The sequence below is a fragment of the Chanos chanos genome, chromosome 11, assembly GCF_902362185.1.
Source record: "Chanos chanos chromosome 11, fChaCha1.1, whole genome shotgun sequence".
NCBI lineage: Eukaryota > Metazoa > Chordata > Actinopteri > Gonorynchiformes > Chanidae > Chanos > Chanos chanos.
Window position 1 is genome coordinate 16,079,739 of NC_044505.1, and position 20,079 is coordinate 16,099,817.

The following is a 20,079-nucleotide window of genomic DNA, read 5'->3' on the forward strand; positions in this document are numbered from 1 at the left end:
CTCACTAGTTCTATTGACCATCTCTTCTCCTCCTTGTCAAAGTGGACTTACATCGCAGCAGCTCCTCAAATTGCTTGTGAAATTGCCTTTTAGCCTCTAGAACATTCGAAGGGTGTTTCTCTAACGTTGGCGACCCAAGTTGCCTGAAGGAAAAAAAAAAAAACGGCTTTTTACTCTCTGACAGCATCAACGTCAACGATTGTCGTCCAAACCCCCCCCCCCCCCCCCCCCCCACACACACACCTACCTCCCCACCCCTCTCCTCAAAGAAGTCTACGAGCGAAGGCAGTGAATATCCAGGAGTAACAGTTTCATTACCCACTCCATTTTCCCCCCGATGTTTTCCGTCCGCGCTCACTGTCGTCCGCTACAGTGTTTAAATTCGGTTACAAAATGATTTAGTGATCCTTTGGCTACGAATGTGCCGCCCCCAGAGGACCCTGCGAACCGTTCCGTTGAGTCATTTGTTCTATGCCTCGCAGATTGTGTTATCCCGAAATATTCAGCCATCAGCTGAAACGATCTTTATTCCGCTATCAATCAGGGCTCGTGTCGGCCGTCTCTCCTTCTCTGGCTCTAGCCCGCAGCTCTTTCTAAATCTAAACCTGCTTGATAATGTTGTGTCGCTTGTCATCATCAACACATTACCAGCCTCTCAACCTAGATTTATGTCGGTTAGCTTTGTTTTCCTTTTTGTTTTTCGTCCCCAAAGGTATAAAAATAACTTCACCTCCTCTTGTTTTCGTTCCTGCTTTTTTTCCGAGCTATCATTCTATGTAACACCTTAACACCTTTACATATCCCAAGGCACTGTCAAGGCATAGCAGGAAACATAGTCAGTTTTCACGTTCTTATAAGTCACTAAATTTATGAAGACAAACAGATTATTCGTCTCAGCAGTCTTTTCTCCAAAAGCGTTGGTTACCTTGGTAACACCTTTCGTGCCTTTAAGAGTACTTGTCCCACTTTAACATTGGCCTTGCTGAGTGGATAAATGCAAAAGGAAAAAGTGATATTTTTACACTGTACTTAATTGAGCTCTAAACCGAACAGAATGACTTCTGTTTATTTACGTGTCTGTGAATGACTGTGTAGCCTAAATAGTATCCAAACATAATATTACCTTTAAGGGAAGAACTCATTGGGTTACATTAACGCGGCACAATTGAGGTTCCGTGTTTTCAGACAGTTTGGTTTTTGAATTGGCTATTTATAACTGAAGAAAATCATTGTTTCCGCTAATAGTGCCTGTCATCTGTACTATGACAAATGAACTAAACAAAGTCAAGAGTAGCCTGAAAATGAAAGTGGTACATTAGGGATTTCATTAATGGCACAAATATGATTAATTTTCTCTTTTTTGGAGAGACTAAATTTACTTTTTTCAACGTCTCTCTTTCCAGTTTGCTTTATCCCTAATGCATATTCAGTGAAATCAATTCAAACTTGTCCTTTAAGACGCACACATATCTACTAGAATTTCCAACGTAATATCTGCGCATTGAGCAAAACAGTCATTTTTCAAACTAGTGTCTCTTATCAATTATGAAATGTCATCGAATGAATTATCACTGATGTAAAAACACACATACATGTAATTTTATGTTTTGCTATTTGTAAAGAAGATGTAGGCCCTATAGCACTTTAATTCATATGACGTAGACTGTTTTTGGAGACATCTTCGAGGTGTGAGTGTTAAGTAGACTTTGGTATGAATGCATTATTAAGCATTTTCACCAACACGTCTTTGTGAGTACCCTACTGAACTGTACTCTAGGCATATTGTATGTACATCAGATTGTGTGTGTGTGCGCGCGCGCGCCGATGCTCCTGCACATTTGGGTGTAAGTCATGGAAATGTTATGTGTAATTAGGCTATTCGTTACTTTCTATGTGTGTGGGTTTTTCTAATGTAAAAAATGCGTTTGTGTTTTGTTTGTGTTGTAACTCAGTGTTCATCATAAAAACACCATTTTCACCACAAAATGGCCGGCCACGCTAAGATTGGACCTCATTAGCACTGACTGACGTTTAGCCGCCGGTAAACTCTTCTGTACGGGTATCTCTCTCTTTCCCACGGGTGCATTCGGCGCACGAACGCCGACCCCACCATAGCACGGTTGTTATTCTCAGGCAATTACTGCTGGTATCATTAACCGGGGTACAGCTTTCACTCAGGCAAATCCCCGCCACTCAGTATTAATGTCAAGGGTTCAATAGCACCGGATCTGCCCGACAGTTATTAGCCACTCATAATATTCATTTAACTGACAGCATAGGGTAATTATCAGCCCGTGTTCCGTCGCATTAGCCGGTCGTTAGGAATCGAAGCGTTGCGTGCAGCATCTTAAAAACCCCATCGATTCTGATTTTGTTAGAGCTGTTGAGAGTTAAGAGGGTTTGTGGAAGTCGTTTGTTTTGGTGGATAGTAGTTCTAGATGTGAAGGAGGTAAATGAACTGCTAACGGTAAATATATGGGAGTATGTCTTCTTCCCTCTATGGTCTCGTTCTGTTTAAAAATCGCGTTCTTCATCGTGGCTGACCGTTCCTTTAAGCTTTAAACAAGTTCTGAGAGAAGTAAGAATTTTGAACGTTTTCCACGTAGCTATTTTTCTCCTCTTCCTTTTCCTTGAATGTTTAAAATTTTACCCTCGCGGGCCCTGAAGTCCAAGCTAACCTCTTATGGAGGGGAAAAAGAACATTTTGAGAGCTAGTTGAGGCGGTGGTTTTAACACTCTCCTAAAGGCTAATTACGGCCGGAGAGTTTTCACGGCGTCCATGTCTAGATGCGATGGTATTGCTATTCCGGCCGGCATTGCCACGGAGACGAGAGGAATCACAGAACGTGTTTCGACTAGTCGGCGAAGTGGCGTCGGGTGATAATGAGGGGCTTACAGAGTGAGTTCTCTTGCTCTAATCACTGAACGGATTTCAAAGAGAGCGCTGCAATTAAAACGGATAGGGCTCAATAACGGATTACAAACTGGAGTAAAGATGGACAGGAGTGAAAAAAAAATCGATGCTCCGTGCCTGTTGAAGAGGGACGGGTGTTTTTTTGCGAGCGCAGGGAGAAAATGTTACAGCGCGAGGAGTAGAGAGAGAAAGTTGATGGAAAAACTTTCAGGTGTATACCTGAAAATATGGCAACATCAACATCCATTTAGGAATTAAAAACATAAAATAAAGATCAAGAGAGAGAATGTTTCGGAAATGTCGCCATTTGAAAACAGCTCAAACGCTTCTTCAGACAGGGAGAACAGAGATGTAATGACTTGGTGATGCAGTGTTAAGCACTCCTCCTATTAAAAGGGTGATTATTGTGGCTTGGTTGGTAAACAACTGGACATTACATGGCTATCAAGTGATAAGTTTTATTTGTTTGTTTGTAGACAGACCAGTGACCTCATTATCGCTACCCTCTTTGGATGGTCTATTTCATGTCCTCAAAACGCCAATCATATTTTTCTTATCTGCATATTTTACAGAGGGCATGTTAACTTGAAAACATTAAAGAAAAAAAATCCTCTTAAGTGATCTTGCTTGCACTTAGAAGCATCTTACTGACACGTGATTCATGTAATTACACTGATAATATTATCGTCCTGCCATTACACCACCATTTAAGTAATAAACACGCCGAAGACTCGGACTTATGTTTTTGTGCCTTGTTCCTGCTCGCTGCCACATCCTCGTCTCTTGCGTGTTTACTCTGCGGTTTTCCACAAGTCAGAGTCCGGCTGCACCCAGCTTTCTCCCATGATGCTCTGCAAGCTGAAGTTTTGGAAGTATTCAAGACGGTGACTGCAAAGATGGGGGGAAAAAAATTGTTACTTCTTACATGAAAATGTGAAATATTTTGATATTTAAGTTGATCGTTTTAAAACAGGAAATGTGATGAACAATTACAGTAATTAAACAATCACTAAATCATAAAAACAGACTTTGCTCAAGCTAAAATAGTGAATGTGATTAATAATTAATAAGGAAGTTATGCACAAATCAGAATGAACTGTCTGCAAACAGGACATTTGATGGTGTTAACAAATATCCCAGTGTGTGTTTTCACTGTTCTCACTAAGTACACAACAAGCATACTTCAGTAACCGCACAGCTTGCTGGTGCTTCAATGCATCATCCCTGCATGTTCTTATGCGGTCATTAAAATACACTTAAATTGTTGAATATTTAAGTGAAAAGGTCAACAAACACAGTAGCGTCTGACAGATATTTGTCTTTTGTCAAAATGTTAGGAGTAATTCAAACCACAATTTCTCTACCTCACCCGGGTTTACTCAACATGGAAAGACCATTCACTACAAGCAAGGCTTAGAATATAAAGCAAATCTCAAACCTCGTCCATATATGGACAACAATATATCAGCCATTCAGCACTCACAAGTCTGGTCCTTGGCCTTCAACCAGGTCTTCCCTGGGCACAGGGTAAAGGGCCTCATAGGTTCTTTCTGATCCAGACCCATGGATGGCGTAGGAGTTCATTTTATTGACGCCTGGGGGGAAATATCGCCATGGCAAAAGCGCTTCTCCCTTCCATCTGTCACGGTTTATCGTAGCGCTGAACGAAAGAGGGAGAGCTTGCTGAAAACGAAGACAAACGGGCGAAAATATGACTTGTGATGACACATCATTTCTGCTTAAAGCAATTAAATAGACAGACCGAATATATGAGGGATTTTTTATTGGGGTTTTTTTTTTTTTTGTACTTACCATAAATGCGTTATGTTTACCAGAGAGCAGGAGGATCAAATGCTGCCCGTGACTATTTGGGTATGAAAGAAAGAAAGAAAGAAAGAAAGAAAGGAAACCCCAAACAAACATAAAATAAGTCAGATGTACAACAGTAGCCAAAGCCCCAAACTTAATGGCTTGTCTGAAGTTGAAATTTAAGCCAACGGCAGAAACTTACGGACAAACCTCAACCTCCAAATATTTCTCATTGGTGCTGTTCAAGAAGAAGGATTCAACAACTGCAAAAAAATGCAGTCACAGATTTAACAAGCTGCTAGCTTTGAACTACATAAACAACAGTCTTCAAATCTAAATAGATTCCATAGCTGTATGTAAATATCCTCTGCTAAAGTCACCCAAGAAGATGATGTCAGTTTTGACCGTTTCAGATTGTTTCACCTGGTCTGATCTTAAAGAAATCTATGATTAGGTGAGCTCTTTTAGTTAAGGTACCTTCATAGTTCCAGAGTCCGGGGAAAGGTTGTCCTGGGGGACCAGAAGGAGCAGCAGGATCGTTAAAAAGGGGAGCGGACACCTCCATCAGCATGCCACCATCTCCAGGAGAGAAGCGAATCTTTACCGGCTCGTGACGGACAGGTAAGCTGTCCCAGGTATTCTTAATGATGAAGTTCATCTGAAACAATGTTGCATTCAATCGTTATTTCTATTTTGGAATCTATGTGTTGTGTCTAATGGATGATAAATTAGCATACATTACAAAGCGGCGCCGATAAAAGACAGTTTAATCTCTCAATTCCTTCAGAATAGAAAATCACTGCTTCAAAAAACAACCACTTCACACTTTCAAAACATCAGTTTTATGCTCTTAATAGTTTGAGGAAAATGTCGAGCATTATCTTCTTTCCTACCTCAGCAGACCATATGTTGATGACAGTTGCACTGTTACACAATATGCCAACAGTTTGTCACAATCCCAACTTTATAACAGACAGCAACTGCCAGCGGTTATCGAAACTATGAAACGAAGTGGCACGTGATGTAATTTACTTTTCAGATGAAACTTCCTGAAATGTACGTTTTTCCTTGAATATAATCGCATAGTGACGGTTTCCAAAGGAATAATACTGTGGGAATCGCAAATAAAAACTGTGTTACGCAGTAATCGTCAAAAAGGTGTTGTTAAGAAATGATTTGTCCCTACTGAAACCGAAATATGTTTTTTCAGGAGACATCCGCACAACCCCGGAACACACATTACTTAACTGCTTCTAGGGGTATTTTTTTTAAGATGCACAGCGTCGTTGTGACTCTTTTTTGATTGGTTAAAGAGTTCATCTTTAAAACAGGCGGCGGAAGGATTTCAAAGGGTAGCTGGTGAAAATCCCTTAATCTTTTTAAAATGTAATGATAGTTAAGTAATGTCTCATCTTGTGGTGTATCTGGGCACTCTAATTCGATTGTTGTCATACCACAACCGTTACATTTAACAGTTGATGACTGGTTTTCGTCAGGCGCTTTCCAACTGTCTTCACCAAATCAGTGCAACGTTTGCTGGCTAACTCTAGCAAATTAGCTAATAAGCCACACCTGACGACGAGGTTATCCTGTCTTCTCAAGAGATAGTTTACTGGGGTATGATATTTGTGTTGGATATGAAGCGACAATGTGAAACGCATACCTAAATAAATGAGAGGAGACACACAAGCAGATAATTTCCCAGGGCGTTTGTCGATAGCTAGCTCGCTTGTTATGGTTTCAAGTGGTATTCACACATCGAATTGCATAAATTATAGGAATATTGCCTAAAGGTAATATTTTCACAGATGTGCTGTTATCAGACGAATCAAGAGAACTGTGTTGGGCACATTTAACAGATTTTTATTGCCGAGTTTGAAGATAATACTAGAGAACTAGTACAGGTAACCTACGTTTTATCCTTTAGACTACACAATGGCAACAGAAATCGAGTTCCTTCGAGATCAAGGTAAGAGGTGTTTTCATTTGTCACGCAGTGAAGTTTCCCGAATTCATGTTCAAATTACTGTTAAAGTATGAAAATGAAAGACTTTTTAAGTGCTATTGTTTCGATACTCCATTCATTGCTCATGCCTTTTTTGGTTGTTTACTTGTGCGGTATATAGTATGTTTATTTGTGTTTTTGGAAGATTGGCTAGATAGCCGCGTTGAACTAAGATTGGATAAAGTTACAAAATTTTGAGTCGAAACCTCAGTTAACTTTTACATCTGTTTTAATTGAGTTTAAACTCAATTACAGGGTCTGATTGAACCTTTTCAAAGTGTTAGCAGTTTCCATACACCGGACTTTTTCCTTTGCTGTGCCATACAGTGCAGACATTAAGTATTGTTTTCTGAAGAATCAGGATGTTTTGTCATTTACCGTCGTGTATAACTGCACTGTTAACAGTGTCTTTCAATCCACAGTGTGCAGGCTCAATACAGCATTGAGTCGCTATCAGGAGCAACATCATTTTCCCTCCACTCTCACACAGGTATGCGATGACTGGTCATTGGTATAAACGCGTTATTATTGCAATACAAGATTGCAGGGCCGTGTTATTATGCGTATAACCTTCCTTTTGATTTCGAAGCAACTTCTTACCTCTCTTCTAAGCAACTGATTAGATATAATCTTATGACTTTATGAAGGGATGTAAGCATGTTTATTTCTTTTTTTTTTCTTTTTTTCTTTTTTGCACTGTCCTTTCTCTTCAAAAGAGAACCGTGCTTAACGCATCTCAACTCAGAATTCTTACAAGTGTTTCAGCTGTTTTGTATAGACCAGCTGTAGTCAAAGTTAGGTCAGTTAGACAATAAAAGCAACGGTCATTTCTCTATAGGGTTGAACATGCGAAGTTGTAGAGCGGTCAGAGCGCACTAGTTTGCATTTACTAATGAATTATTTCGTCTCATAAAGGGAGAAGAGAGAGAGTCGGAATCTCCCGTGCCTTGGCTTTCAGACAGAGAGTGAGTCCGTACATCGATGTCTGTCCATAAATGTTGAATGCGACTGACGAACGCTTTCTAAACGTTGTTAACCTTTCAAGTCCGATTCTCGCTAATTCCTCTGTGTTGTTCATTAGCGTCATGGCGCCATTGATAGCCGAGTACGATCGACACATTGCTCAAATGGAAACACAGCTCAAACATTACCAGGTAATGAACTTTTCACCGTGGTTGTCAACTAATTAGACGGAAAAACACGCACCAGGTTAATGATTTTTTTTGTGTGTGTGAAGGAGAGTTAACGGGTCTTTGACAGGCGGAGCAGTACCCTTGTGGAAATTCCAGTTCAGAAACATCCCAGTAGACATCCAGTTCAAATCCAACTGGGATTTTCACAAGGGTACAGGTTTACGTTGCGTGCTAATTTAACTTATTAAGTGCCTGGAAACACTGGTGCTTAACATCATCCTTCCAATGGTGGAACCAAAATTGGACCCCCATCAGTTTGCCAGTAAGTCTAAAAGGCAGACTGAGAATGCTGTGGCATGCTTCCTTCACTCCGTTTTGGCCTATCAAGACTCCATCTCCCACTTCACACATTGGTGCAGGAACAATTAGACTTAGACTGCTTTTATTGTCATTTCCACATATGCGTGACTCATACATACAGGGGAACAAAATTGCGTTACACAAGGACCACAGTGCCACATAAAACAAATAACAAATAAATACCGCATAAAACAAATAAATTGCCTGCAGCTGAATGAAGGGAAATCAAAGGAACTGTTCATTAACGCTGCCGGCACACACAGCATAGCTCACATCTCCGCCCACAGTCCCAGCTGGACCAGTAACGAGACTGCCGAGGTGGTAGAGTGCTTCAGATACCTTGGACTCATCCCGGGCAGTGAACTGAGCTTTGACTGACACGTCGCTGACATCCACAAACGCTGCCGACAGAGGCTCTCTGTCGTCCGCAGGCCCGGAGCACTTTCTGTCAGTCCCCGCCTTCTGTTGCCGCTTTACACAAAAGCCTCCTTCACAAAAACCTCCTTCAACTTGTTCTCGTCTATTCTTCCCCCTGGTTTTTCAACATTAGTAACTGCCTCTAATAGAAACAAACCCCTACGCCAAAATCACTGGCCTCCCCACCCCCAACCTGCTCAGGCCTCAACCGCAAAGCCATCAGAAGGAGAGGTGTGTACTATCGCACGTGACCCCAGACACCCCCTAAACACGTTCTTCACGCTGCTTCCGTCGGGTTGCAGAGACAGATCCCTGGCCTGGAAACAGGGCACGCTGTGGCAGGAGTTTTGTTCCCCTGTGCCACAGCATCACTAAACAAAACACCCCGGTGACTATCCTGTGTAACGGTACTATGTACGTGGTGTATATGTGCACAACTCTATGTGTATATACGTGTAAAGGGGGGGGGGGGGGGGGTGTAAATGTGGCCGTGTCTAGTATAAATGTGTATATTTTTGTGTGTATGTAGTTACGTAACTTGTCTATGTGAGGCACTGTACAGACTGTGGCAACAGATTTCCTGGAAAAAAGGACAAAGTCTCTATCTATCTGTCTGTCTGAGGAACATGTTGACCTAAGACTGTTATTATTATTATTATTATTATTTAATTAGTTATTTTATTTACTTTTTTTGTTCTTTTTAAACCGACAGAGGCAGATGTCAGACGTCAAAGCGAACCTTGAGCAGGTCGTGAGGGAAAATGAACGGTGAGTACCATTGATTATTCTCTTTCTGCCTCCAGCTCTGCTAACTACACCCCGTACGTTCAAACGCGTGCGTTGCTGCGTTCAAAATGTCTGCTCAACCCGCTGTATAGTGCACTCCCTGGTGAATCAGCCATTTTGAAGCGCTGTTCGAAATCTCAACCGTAAAAATTACGACACTACTTAGCGCCCTACAAAAGTTTTCGCGAGACACAGCAAAACGTAGCGTACAGAAGCTGTACCCCGCATCGATCGACTCGGACCGGCACGCGTTGCGGCCTGTCTCGTCAAAGCAGGCAAGTCTTAGCAGACCAATCAGGTGCGGATGCTCTGGCGTTTGGTTTTTGCGACAGAGATAACAATTACGAATACCCGGCGCATAATCACGTAGCAGCGTAACGTCCAAATAGCGTCCGAAAGTGCACCAACCGCTGTCTGCCCCTTACTCCCCTAGTGAGTGTAGCAAACACTATATAGTGAGTGAGTGGACAATTTGAACACAGCTTAGATGGGGTTTTTTTTTTGTGGTGTTTTTTTTTCCCCATGTGTGCCTTGTGGCAGTCTGCATGCGGAGCAGAGGATGTCCATTGAGAGACAGCTGCAGTCCTTACCTGCCGGACCGGAGGGAGAAGCCACAACTGACGCCGTCACAGTCAAGAATCTGGAGGAGCAGCTCAAATGTTCCGTGGAGGTACGGACCCTAACCCTAACCCCCCAAAAAAAAAATCTCCCTTGTTCTTTCTCCAAGAAGGCCTACATCAGTCAGGAATGCAATACGATACGTTTTCTTTTTGTTTTGCCGTCGTGTGCATTGTTTATTCGAGGTGATGGTGTTTTTTAGAATCGTTTTAATATTTAAGGTTTTTCTGTGCTTGGTTAAGATTGTTGACATTTTGTTTTTGTAGTTTAAGTGTGTGTGTGTGTGTGTGTGTGTGTGTGTGTGTGTGTGTGTGTATGTTGTGTGTTAACGTGAGGTCTGTGTGTCACACAGGAGAAGGAGCAGGCGCTGCAGATGTGGCAGACGGCTGCGGAGGAGCTGGAGCGGCTGCAGAAACTCTACCAGAGCACGATGAGTGACGGACAGATCCACGCCACAGAACGCCAGCACATGCAGGTACGCGCTCTCTCTCTCTCTCACTCACACACACACACACACTCTGACACACACACACAGGTCTCTAATGGTGCGTATGCAGATAAATCGCCCACAGTTTTGAGACGTCCAATTAAATATGCTTACGCACTGGAAAAGGTTGACATATGAAATGTAATGAGTTTACATTACTAAGAGTCTGCATTAAGTGTGAGTTCATTCACTCTTTCACAGAAATAATCTTGTGAATGTTGTTACCATCTTTGGACACTAGAGGTCAGCAATGTACACTTTCAATCAACAAACTTATGAATAGAGTAAATTTGGTCTAATTAGCCCTGGGTTTAATTAAGACGGTAAAATAATTTTTTTTTTTTTGGATACCACAGTGTTTGCATATTTGTGATCTTACACTTATAGACCCATCTCTTTGCTTGTGTCTGAATGGCGAAATTAGAATCACAAATCACACAGATGCATTTAAACCATCTCTACACTAGAGGGCAGCATTGTCCACCCTGTCACTGTTGATAGCTGCATACTGTGTGGTCTTATGTACTTTATCCTATCATGCTGTACTTACAGTTATATAATACAGAAAGTATAAGATTACAACATGTGCAGTGAGTCAGCTCCTTACTCTCTTTAAGATGAATGTATACTATTAAATCCTAAGCGTTCAAATTGTTTTAGGTGCCAAAACGTGTTTCTGATAGCACTGGTATCTTTTGTCTGAATTGTTGTGGAAAAGCTCAAGCAAGCAATGCTCAGCTCTGATCTGTGATTCTAGAATCAGCTGGCCCAGGTCCAACAGCACGCTCAGAACCTTCAGGCGGCCAATAAGAAGCTTGAATTGGTAAGACCGCCCCACTCATGCAAATGTATGCAAATGTTCCCCGTGCCCAAGAACATTTACAGCTGAAAGTCACTTGACCTCAGCTTACACACTGTTGCTCTTAGCAGTAAGTCAGCGAGTCCTTAATAAGGATAGATCATTATGTAATACACTGAGAGCTCCAGAGATCTTTAAGCTCTCTCTCTCTCTCTCTCATGCTCTCACACACACACACATGTATTCTCTTGTTCTCTCTCTCTCTCTCTCACACACACGCACTCACACACGCTGTAGGTGCAAGGCTTAAGGTATATCACCTGTTTCTCTAATTACTGTTCAGTCAGAACAATGGACCCTCACTGTGTCCCGTTGGCACCGACACAGAACGCGTTAGGAAAGAGTAACACTATCTCACTGATGAATCTTTAATCAGCCACGAAGGGTGGAGCATTCTCTCTCTCCCTTTCTCTCTCTCTCTCTCTCTCTCTCTCTCTCTCTCTCTCTCTCTCTCTCTCTCTCTGGCTTTCTTTGTCCCTCTCACACCACAATCTGTCTCTGCCTCCCAAGTCTCTACCCCCCCCCCCCCCCTTCCTTACTCCTCGCCGTCTACAAGTGCGTGCGTGTGTGTGTGTGTGTTTGTGCTCGCACGCGCGTGTGTGTAGTTTGACACAATGCCTCACAAGCGGTCCTGTCTGTCCTGTCACACTCAGACGAATCAGCAGTTTGTCAGGACGGTGACGGAGCAAAGCGCTGAGCTGGAGGAGCTGCGGGGTCAGCTCAGGTAGGAGGCGCGCACCGTAGCCCCGGCTCTCACACATACCTCAGCCCCCCCCCCCCCCCCCCTCAGCTTCATCTGCAGGGCCCAGGCTGAATTATTGATCAGCTCTCCTTAGCAGCAGCAGTAGCAGCGAACACACTTTATACCCTGTTCAGCTCTCATATGTAAGAAAATGAATTTGAGCTCAAATGAATCAGATTCAGGTGAAGGTAAAGGTCACACAGGTGAGTGAGCCCAGATGGAGCTGCAGTGTGTGAATTTGTGTGTGTGTGTGTGTGTTTTAGGCAGACCAAGCTGGACTTGAGAACTGCTACAGCCAAAGTAGAGGAGATGACCAGACTGATGCAGAACATGCAGGATCAGATGCAGAAGAGAGTGAGTCACGTGTGTGTGTGTGCGTGCGTGCGTGCGTGCGTGTGTGTGCACATGTGCGTTTGTACACCCTTGTATCTCTAAAGCTTGTTCATTGTTTAGAAGTGGCAGTACTTTGAGAGGTGGATGATTACATTCGTGGTTGAGTATGACTGCACGTGTGTGTGTGTGTGTGTGTGTGTGAGAGAAACGTCTGTGCTTATGTATGTGTGTGTGACTGTGTGTGTGTGTGTGTGTGTGTGTGTGTAGGAGGATGATGCAGCAGAGGCTCATGGGAGAGAGGAAGCGTCCGATCGCAGACTTCAGCAGTTACAGACAGCGCTGAGTCAGCTGGAGAGCAGGTACACACACACACACGCACGCGCGTGCGTGCGCGCGCACACACTCTCTCTCTTACACACACATACACGAATGTGCCAAGACATTATGACCACCTGTGTAATATGCTGGTGGTGATCCGTGTGTCGCTGAAACAGCGCCGACCTGCCAAGGTATGAACCCTACAAGACCCCTGAAGGTGTCCTGTGGTATCTGACACCAAAACATTAGCAGCAGATCCTTCAAGTCCTCTTCATGGCAATGGTATTCCCTGATGGCAGTGGCCTCTTTCAGCAGGATAATGCACCCTGCCACACTGCACACATTGTTCAGGAATGGTTTGAGGAACACGATGAAGTGTTCAAGGTGTTGCCCTGGCCTCCAAATTCTCAAGATCTCAATGGGACTGAGCATCTGCGGGATGCCCTGGACCGACAAGTCCAATCTATGGCGGCTCCACCTCGCAGCTTACAGGACTTGAAGGATCTGCTGCTAATGTTCTGGTGCCAGATACCACAGGACACCTTCAGGGGTCATGCAGAGTTCATGCCTCGCTGTTATGGCGACACACATAGGACCAACAGCATATTAGGCAGGTGGTACATGCACTCTTACACACACATGCACACGCATACATGCACTCTGACACACACATGCACACGCATACATGCACTCTGACACACACATGCACACGCATACATGCACTCTGACACACACATGCACACGCATACATGCACTCTGACACACACATGCACACGCATACATGCACTCTGACACACACATGCACACGCATACATGCACTCTGACACACACATGCACACACACACACATACACTATTGGACACACATACACTATTAGACACACGCACACACACATGCATCCATGACGATGAGCGTTGTGTGACCTGATGACTGTCTGTGTGGACCGGGCTCAGGCTGAAGGCAGCGACCCAGGAGGCGGAGGCCGCGCGTAGGGAGAGGACGGTGTGGGAGAGACAGGTGGGGGAGCTCCAGAATCGCTGCGCCTCCCTGGAGGAGGACAAGTACGAGGCTTACACCAGAGCGCGAGAGTCCATCCAGCTGGCCGAGGAGGCGGCGCTCCAGAGGGAGCAGGTGAGGACAGTAACGGCGACGCGGCATCGAACCCGCCACGCCAGCCGCCCGCTCTCCGCCGCGGCGGTTGTGTTGAGCGCCTCTGTAATTTTGCCAGACATCAGTTGAACCTCAGAAAGTTGGCAGTAAAACTGGGAGGATGTCAGCAGTCTCATTTTGTGGGCTTGTGAGACAGTTGAGCGTGTTTATAAAGCAAGTTCACGGTAAAAGAGTATGCCTAAGTATCTGTATGTGTCTCTTTTTCTCCCTCTCTCTCTCTCCCTCTCTCTCCCTCTCTCTCTCCCTCTCTCTCTCCCTCTCTCTCTCTCTCTCTCTCTCTCTCTCTCTCTCTCTCTCTCTCTCTCTCTCTCTCTCTCTCTCTCTCTCTCTCTCTCTCTCTCTCTCTCTGGTTCAGGTTCAGTTGAGGGAGAAGCAGAGAGCTGAGGAGGTGGAAAAAATGAAGGAGGCCATGAAGCAGCTAGTCCAGGATGCCGCTCAACGCACCAGAAAAGAGGCAAGTCTCCACACACACACACACACTCCACACACACACACACACACTCTCACACTCCACACACACACACTCCACAGTCTCTACTGTCATCTCTACACACTCACACACACTCTACACACTCACACTCCACAGTCTCCACTCTCATCTCTACACACACTCCACACACACACACACACACACACACACACTCCACACACACACACACACACTCACACACTCCACAGTCTCCACTCTCATCTCTACACACACACACACACACACACACACACTCCACACACACCCACACACTCCACAGTCTCCACTTTCATCTCTACACACACGCTCTACACAGTCTCCATTGCGTTCTACATACACTCTGTCCAATTTCATTCTAAATCACAATCTGATAAAATGCGAATTAAAGTCATATCACAATCTGTCATAACCCTGCTCCACACATCTGAGACAACAGGATCTCTGCATGCTTTGCTCTGATACACACTGTCTCTGTAAATAGTCTTTTCTTCACTCTGATACACACTGTCACTGTAAATAGTCTTTTCTTCACTCTGATACACACTGTCTCTGTAAATAGTCTTTTCTTCACTCTGATACACACTGTCTCTGTAAGTAGTCTTTTCCTCACTCTGATACACTGTCTCTGTAAATAGTCTTTTCTTCACTCTGATACACACTGTCACTGTAAATAGTCTTTTCTTCACTCTGATACACACTGTCTCTGTAAATAGTCTTTTCTTCACTCTGATACACACTGTCTCTGTAAGTAGTCTTTTCCTCACTCTGATACACACTGTCTCTGTAAATAGTCTTTTCCTCACTCTGATACACACTGTCTCTGTAAATAGTCTTTTCCTCACTCTGATACACACTGTCTCTGTAAGTAGTCTTTTCCTCACTCTGATACACACTGTCTCTGTAAATAGTCTTTTCTTCACTCTGATACACACTGTCTCTGTAAATAGTCTTTTCCTCACTCTGATACACACTGTCTCTGTAAATAGTCTTTTCCTCACTCTGATACACACTGTCTCTGTAAGTAGTCTTTTCCTCACTCTGATACACACTGTCTCTGTAAGTAGTCTTTTCCTCACTCTGATACACACTGTCTCTGTAAATAGTCTTTTCCTCACTCTTGTCTTAAGCTCATTACAGGACAGTGGGGAACTCTTAGCCTCTTCCAGGCTGCGTTAACAGAGCCATACTCTGTGTGTGTGTGTGTGTGTGTGTGTGTGTGTGTGTGCAGAATCTCTATGGCAGAAGCACACTGTTAAGACATGTCTCAGCTGTCTCTGCCAGACAGTCAGAAAACTCACTCCACAGAACACTCTAGATAAAACACAACCCTGTTATTTCTCTACATCTCAGAAATGGAGACTCTTTTTCAGATGGATGATATAGTGTATATTGGAGGCAGGCATGCATGTATGTATGTATTTATTGTTCACTGTTTATTGATTAGCTGTCCACATGATTGATAAATGTGATCAACGATAAAGATTTAATTTGAGAGATTGAGTTCTAAAGGAATAGCCTCGCAGGTTCTCTGACTGGAACAAACATGTTTAAATGACATGCTGTGTGTGTGTGCGTGTGTGTGTGCGTGCGTGTGTGTGTGTTCTCAGGTGGAGCTGGTGCGGAAGCAGTGTAACGCCCAGATCCATCGGCTGGCGGAGGAGCTGTCTGCACTGCAGCTGGTACGACGCAAAAAACACCCCCCCCCCCCCCCCCCCCCCCGAACACACACACACACACACACACACACACACACACACACACACACACACAGACACACACACACACTCTCTGAAAACGCGTACTCTCAGAATAAACAACCTGCTCTGTGACTTCTTAACCGAGCAATATTCAAACTATTCACTATTAAAAAAACTGGTTGTAACAAGCAAAGCCACATTTTAACATATATCCTCACCTTTTTCATTTTTTGCTTAAAAAAAAAAAGAAAAAAGTTGGCATTTGGTTTACTTTGGATTACGTACAGCAGACCCGTTCGTTGACTTACGTGTTATTGATCTTCAGTTGACCAACAAATATAAAGATGTCTTCTGTTTTTTTGTTTGTTTTTGTCGCTGTAGGAATGTGCTGATAAAGAGTGTCAGATTGAGAGGTCTCACAGAGAGAGGAAAGCTGTGGAGGAGGAGCTGGAGAAGGTAAGACCTTCACTTCACCTGCGTACCTGTCAATGGAGCTAAACGGTTGTGAAGGCCTTCGGTGATGAGCGTGTTCGTGTGTGCGTGCGTGTGCGTGCATGCGTGTGCGTGCATGCGTGTGCGTATGTGCGTGTGCGTGCGTGTGCGTGCGTGTGCGTGTGCGTGCGTGCGTTTGCGTGTGCGTGCGTGTGTGTGCGTGCATGTGTGTGTGTGTGTGCGTTTGTGTGTGCGTGTGCGTGTGCGTGTGTGTGTGTGTGTCCTTCAGGTGTACAGGGAGGGGCGGTACGGTGAACCAGAGCTGAGGAAGATGGAGGCTCTACATCAGAGGTGTCTGAACGCAGAGAGACTGAAAGACGACATGCACATCACTCTACAGAGCACCCAGGCCAAGATGAAAAAGATGGAGATGGAGTGAGTGTGTACACGCATGCACGCACACACACACAAACACTGCACACATACTTACATATACGCACACATACTTACATACATCTGTACACACACACACACACACAAACAGAATAGAGGAAACAACACAGGCACACACCTTCAATTTCTGATTCATTCAAACGAGTACATCAAACAAAAAACTGCATTCAACAACAAGATGAAGAGTGTGCTCACTAAACGTATGTGTGTGTGTGTCTGTGTCTGTGCGGAGGTATTCAGAGGAACTGTCACGCTGTCAGGAGGAGGTGCGGAGGTTGCAGGGGACCGTAGTGAGCGTGAGAGAAGACTGCATCAGCGTGAGCGAGGAGAGACTCCAGCTCCAGCAGGAGAACAAGCAACTCCGCAAAGACATGGAGGAGCTCCGCAAAGCCAGCACGCTCGCCCAGAGGAAAGCCAAACAACAGGTGCGCGCACACACACACACACACACACACACACACACACAGATACACGCGCACACAGACACACACACACATACACACACACAGAGCTCTACACACAGAGCTCTACACATCTACACACTCTCACACACACACACACAGAGCTTTTCATATCTACACACTCACACACACAGCTGCACATGGAGTTGACATCACATGGAGCTCACACAGTATTTGACAGATCAGTGCCTGCATAGATGAAAACTCTTCAAGAGGTGTTTACTTACTTGTACTTTTACTTTACTTGTTTTATTTGCCTGTTTACTCTTTCCTTCTCTCATGATTGAACTGATTCACTATTAATAAACATCAACACACACACAGTACAAATGAAAGATGGAAAAAAACAAACAAACAAAACATGTAGACACATGCTGATATTTGGGCTGCGATTGGAGCAGACCATGGTACTGATAGCACCCATCGGTTCGGAGTGCCTGGCGTCCCTGGAGCCCAGCTGAACACCGCGAGCGTAACTCTGTCGCGTTCCGTCCCCAGGTTAGCCACATGGAGCAGGAGTTCTCTCTGAAGGAGCAGGGTTTGGACGCCAGGCTGCGAGAGCTGGAGGAGAGCAAGAGGAGCTCCAGCGCCGACCTGACACGACTCCTCCTGGCCCAGCAGAAAAGCACCAAACGCTGGAAAGAAGAGGCCAGCAAACTGGCCCAGGCCTTTGAACACAAAGTCAGCAGCCTCAGGTACGAGAGAGAGAGAGAGACAGACAGAAAGAGAGAGACAGACAGAGAGAGAGAGAGACAGAGAGAGACAGAGAGAAGAAAAGGAGAGATGAAGTCAAACACGTTAAGATTAGAACGTGAGACCGCTGCGATCGCAAAGCAGCGCGTTTACGACGGGGTCGGCATTGCGTCTAACGCACGCGTTGGCGTTCCAGGTCCGAGCTGAGCCGCCAGAAACAGCGTTCCCAGGAGCTGGAGATCCAGCTAGAGGCAGATCACGAGAAACTCCTGGAGGTACGCGCTGGGGCTTTGGGTTGGGGGGCGTGTTTGTCTCCTCAGATCAGTTGTGCAAGTTCACCCAAACGGGATCTTTAAAGAGGAACTGTGACACCACCTAAAAACAACCGCACGGGTTTTAAAACCTCTGCAGACCCGATAAAGGTTTTTGGTGATGGGGGTGTACTCTTTGCTGTTGCTGCTGTTGTTGTTGTTTGTGTTGTTGTGCTGGGGTAACGGTAAACAACTGTGTTTGCGTGGACAGTACGAACGTCTGATGTCGGAGTATCAGGAGAAGAATGGACGACTACAGAGGCGTCTGACTCAGGCAGAGCAGAGGGCGTCCAGTGCCTCACAACAGGTACAACCGTTTTGTTTTTCTGGGTTTTTTTTTTAAAACGGGTCCCCTGTGAAAGAAAGCTGTCACAGTAAATTTGAAACCTTGGTCCTGTCTGCCCTTACGACTGACGGAACAGATATTCTGAGATTCCAAAAGTGAAGGAGGCACTGCTGCAGCATTGTGAAATGCCTATGACATCACAGCATTATGGCATCACTGCTCTTAGGTCATAGACGGACAATATCATTTTCAGTTAGCCATTTGAGTTCTAGCAGTGCAAGATTTTAAATTTAAAATCTAAATCTAGGTTTACAGTCTTTAGATTCAAAGTTTTTAGATTAAAAAAAGACTTTCTAAGATCTTTCTTCCTCAAAGTAAGTGCTACTACCACTGCAATGGAAAAAAGCCTATGACGTCATGAAAACATTGACATCAATTATCTTTAAAGCAAATCGAGCATATCAGTTTGTATTTGGCCATTTAAGATCTAGCGGCCCAAGATCTAGATTCAAGACCTCGTTGTACAGGTAACAGTAGAAGAGAAGAGATGAGAAGATTTTGAAAGGCATAGAGAACGCTGTGCCACGTTGTTTGTTTGTTTGTTTGTTTGTTTGTTTTTAGCGGATCTCTTCAGCCTTAAGTTTAGTACAAGGTTACTCTGTGTAGAAGGATCTCCGACACGCAGACGTGCCATCTGAGGGGCTGAGCTGGTTTCACATCCAGCGTCTCGTCAGGGATGAGTAACAAAAAAAAAAAAGAAGTGTGAAATCACAATTATTCACGCCCCCTTCTCGCCGGCCCTTTCCAGTTCCCGTACCTGTGGCTTCCGCGGAGGAATTCGAGATGTTTTGTTAAGCGTTTGTTTATTTGTTTGTTTTTGTTTGTTTGTTTGTTTTTGCTGGTTTACAGCTCAGCATCATCACTCAGAGAAGAAAAGCAGCGTCGCTGATGGACCTGGAAAGCATGTGACCGTGCCAACCCGCCTCACCCCGGCGCTACCCAACTGTGATGTTTACACTCCAATGTTACTGCAATAAAACATGCCCAGGATTTTTTTTTTTGTGGTTGTCGTTGTTGTTGTTGTTGTTCATGAAGTTGTCTGAATTATTTTAAAGAAATGAAGAGGGAAAGGGTATTTAAAAAAAAAAAAATATATATATATATATATATATATATATATATATATATATATATATGTGAAAAGGTGCCCTGTGTATTAATGTGATGTCTAAGGGTAGTTTACCCAAACCGCTCTCTGTAAGGTATAGATGGGGATGATGTGTGTTTAAAAAACACTATTAGGGTAAGGGTGGTCATGATTTGTGT

The 20,079-nt window shown here is 44.3% G+C and overlaps 2 protein-coding genes across 2 annotated transcripts; one reads left to right on the plus strand and one right to left on the minus strand.

Moving 5' to 3' along the window:
- Window positions 1–3,705: 3,705 nt before the first annotated feature.
- c11h4orf33 (chromosome 11 C4orf33 homolog) lies at window positions 3,706–5,381 on the minus strand. Its single transcript, XM_030787739.1, has 5 exons — window positions 5,201–5,381; window positions 4,926–4,986; window positions 4,727–4,778; window positions 4,398–4,597; window positions 3,706–3,802 (listed from the first exon to the last, which is right to left on the minus strand). The coding sequence occupies exons 1-5, from the start codon at window positions 5,379–5,381 to the stop codon at window positions 3,706–3,708; spliced, it is 591 nt and encodes a 196-aa protein (XP_030643599.1).
- A 1,275-nt stretch (window positions 5,382–6,656) lies between these two features.
- Window positions 6,657–19,722, plus strand: sclt1 (sodium channel and clathrin linker 1). The gene is made up of 21 exons (XM_030788153.1): window positions 6,657–6,692; window positions 7,151–7,218; window positions 7,644–7,693; window positions 7,810–7,882; window positions 9,351–9,406; window positions 9,965–10,094; window positions 10,395–10,517; window positions 11,287–11,352; window positions 12,042–12,112; window positions 12,394–12,484; window positions 12,731–12,822; window positions 13,735–13,912; window positions 14,307–14,405; window positions 16,028–16,099; window positions 16,499–16,573; window positions 16,839–16,984; window positions 17,235–17,427; window positions 17,962–18,158; window positions 18,353–18,431; window positions 18,679–18,774; window positions 19,663–19,722. The coding sequence occupies exons 1-21, from the start codon at window positions 6,659–6,661 to the stop codon at window positions 19,720–19,722; spliced, it is 2,049 nt and encodes a 682-aa protein (XP_030644013.1). The 5' UTR covers window positions 6,657–6,658.
- The last annotated feature ends 357 nt before the right edge of the window (window positions 19,723–20,079 follow it).

What these genes read in the sequence shown, in the direction of transcription:
- c11h4orf33 (XM_030787739.1), bottom strand. Translation starts at nt 5,381, where the DNA reads ATGAACTTCATCATTAAGAATACCTGGGACAGCTTACCTGTCCGTCAC. An exon ending in CGGACTCTGGAACTATGAAG is followed by an intron (nt 4,987 to 5,200) that starts GTACCTTAACTA and finishes ATTTTTTTGCAG; the next exon opens with TTGTTGAATCCTTCTTCTTG. An exon ending in TTGGAGGTTGAGGTTTGTCC is followed by an intron (nt 4,779 to 4,925) that starts GTAAGTTTCTGC and finishes ATACCCAAATAG; the next exon opens with TCACGGGCAGCATTTGATCC.
- sclt1 (XM_030788153.1), top strand. Translation starts at nt 6,659, where the DNA reads ATGGCAACAGAAATCGAGTTCCTTCGAGATCAAG. An exon ending in CCAATAAGAAGCTTGAATTG is followed by an intron (nt 11,353 to 12,041) that starts GTAAGACCGCCC and finishes TGTCACACTCAG; the next exon opens with ACGAATCAGCAGTTTGTCAG. An exon ending in CACAAAGTCAGCAGCCTCAG is followed by an intron (nt 18,159 to 18,352) that starts GTACGAGAGAGA and finishes TTGGCGTTCCAG; the next exon opens with GTCCGAGCTGAGCCGCCAGA.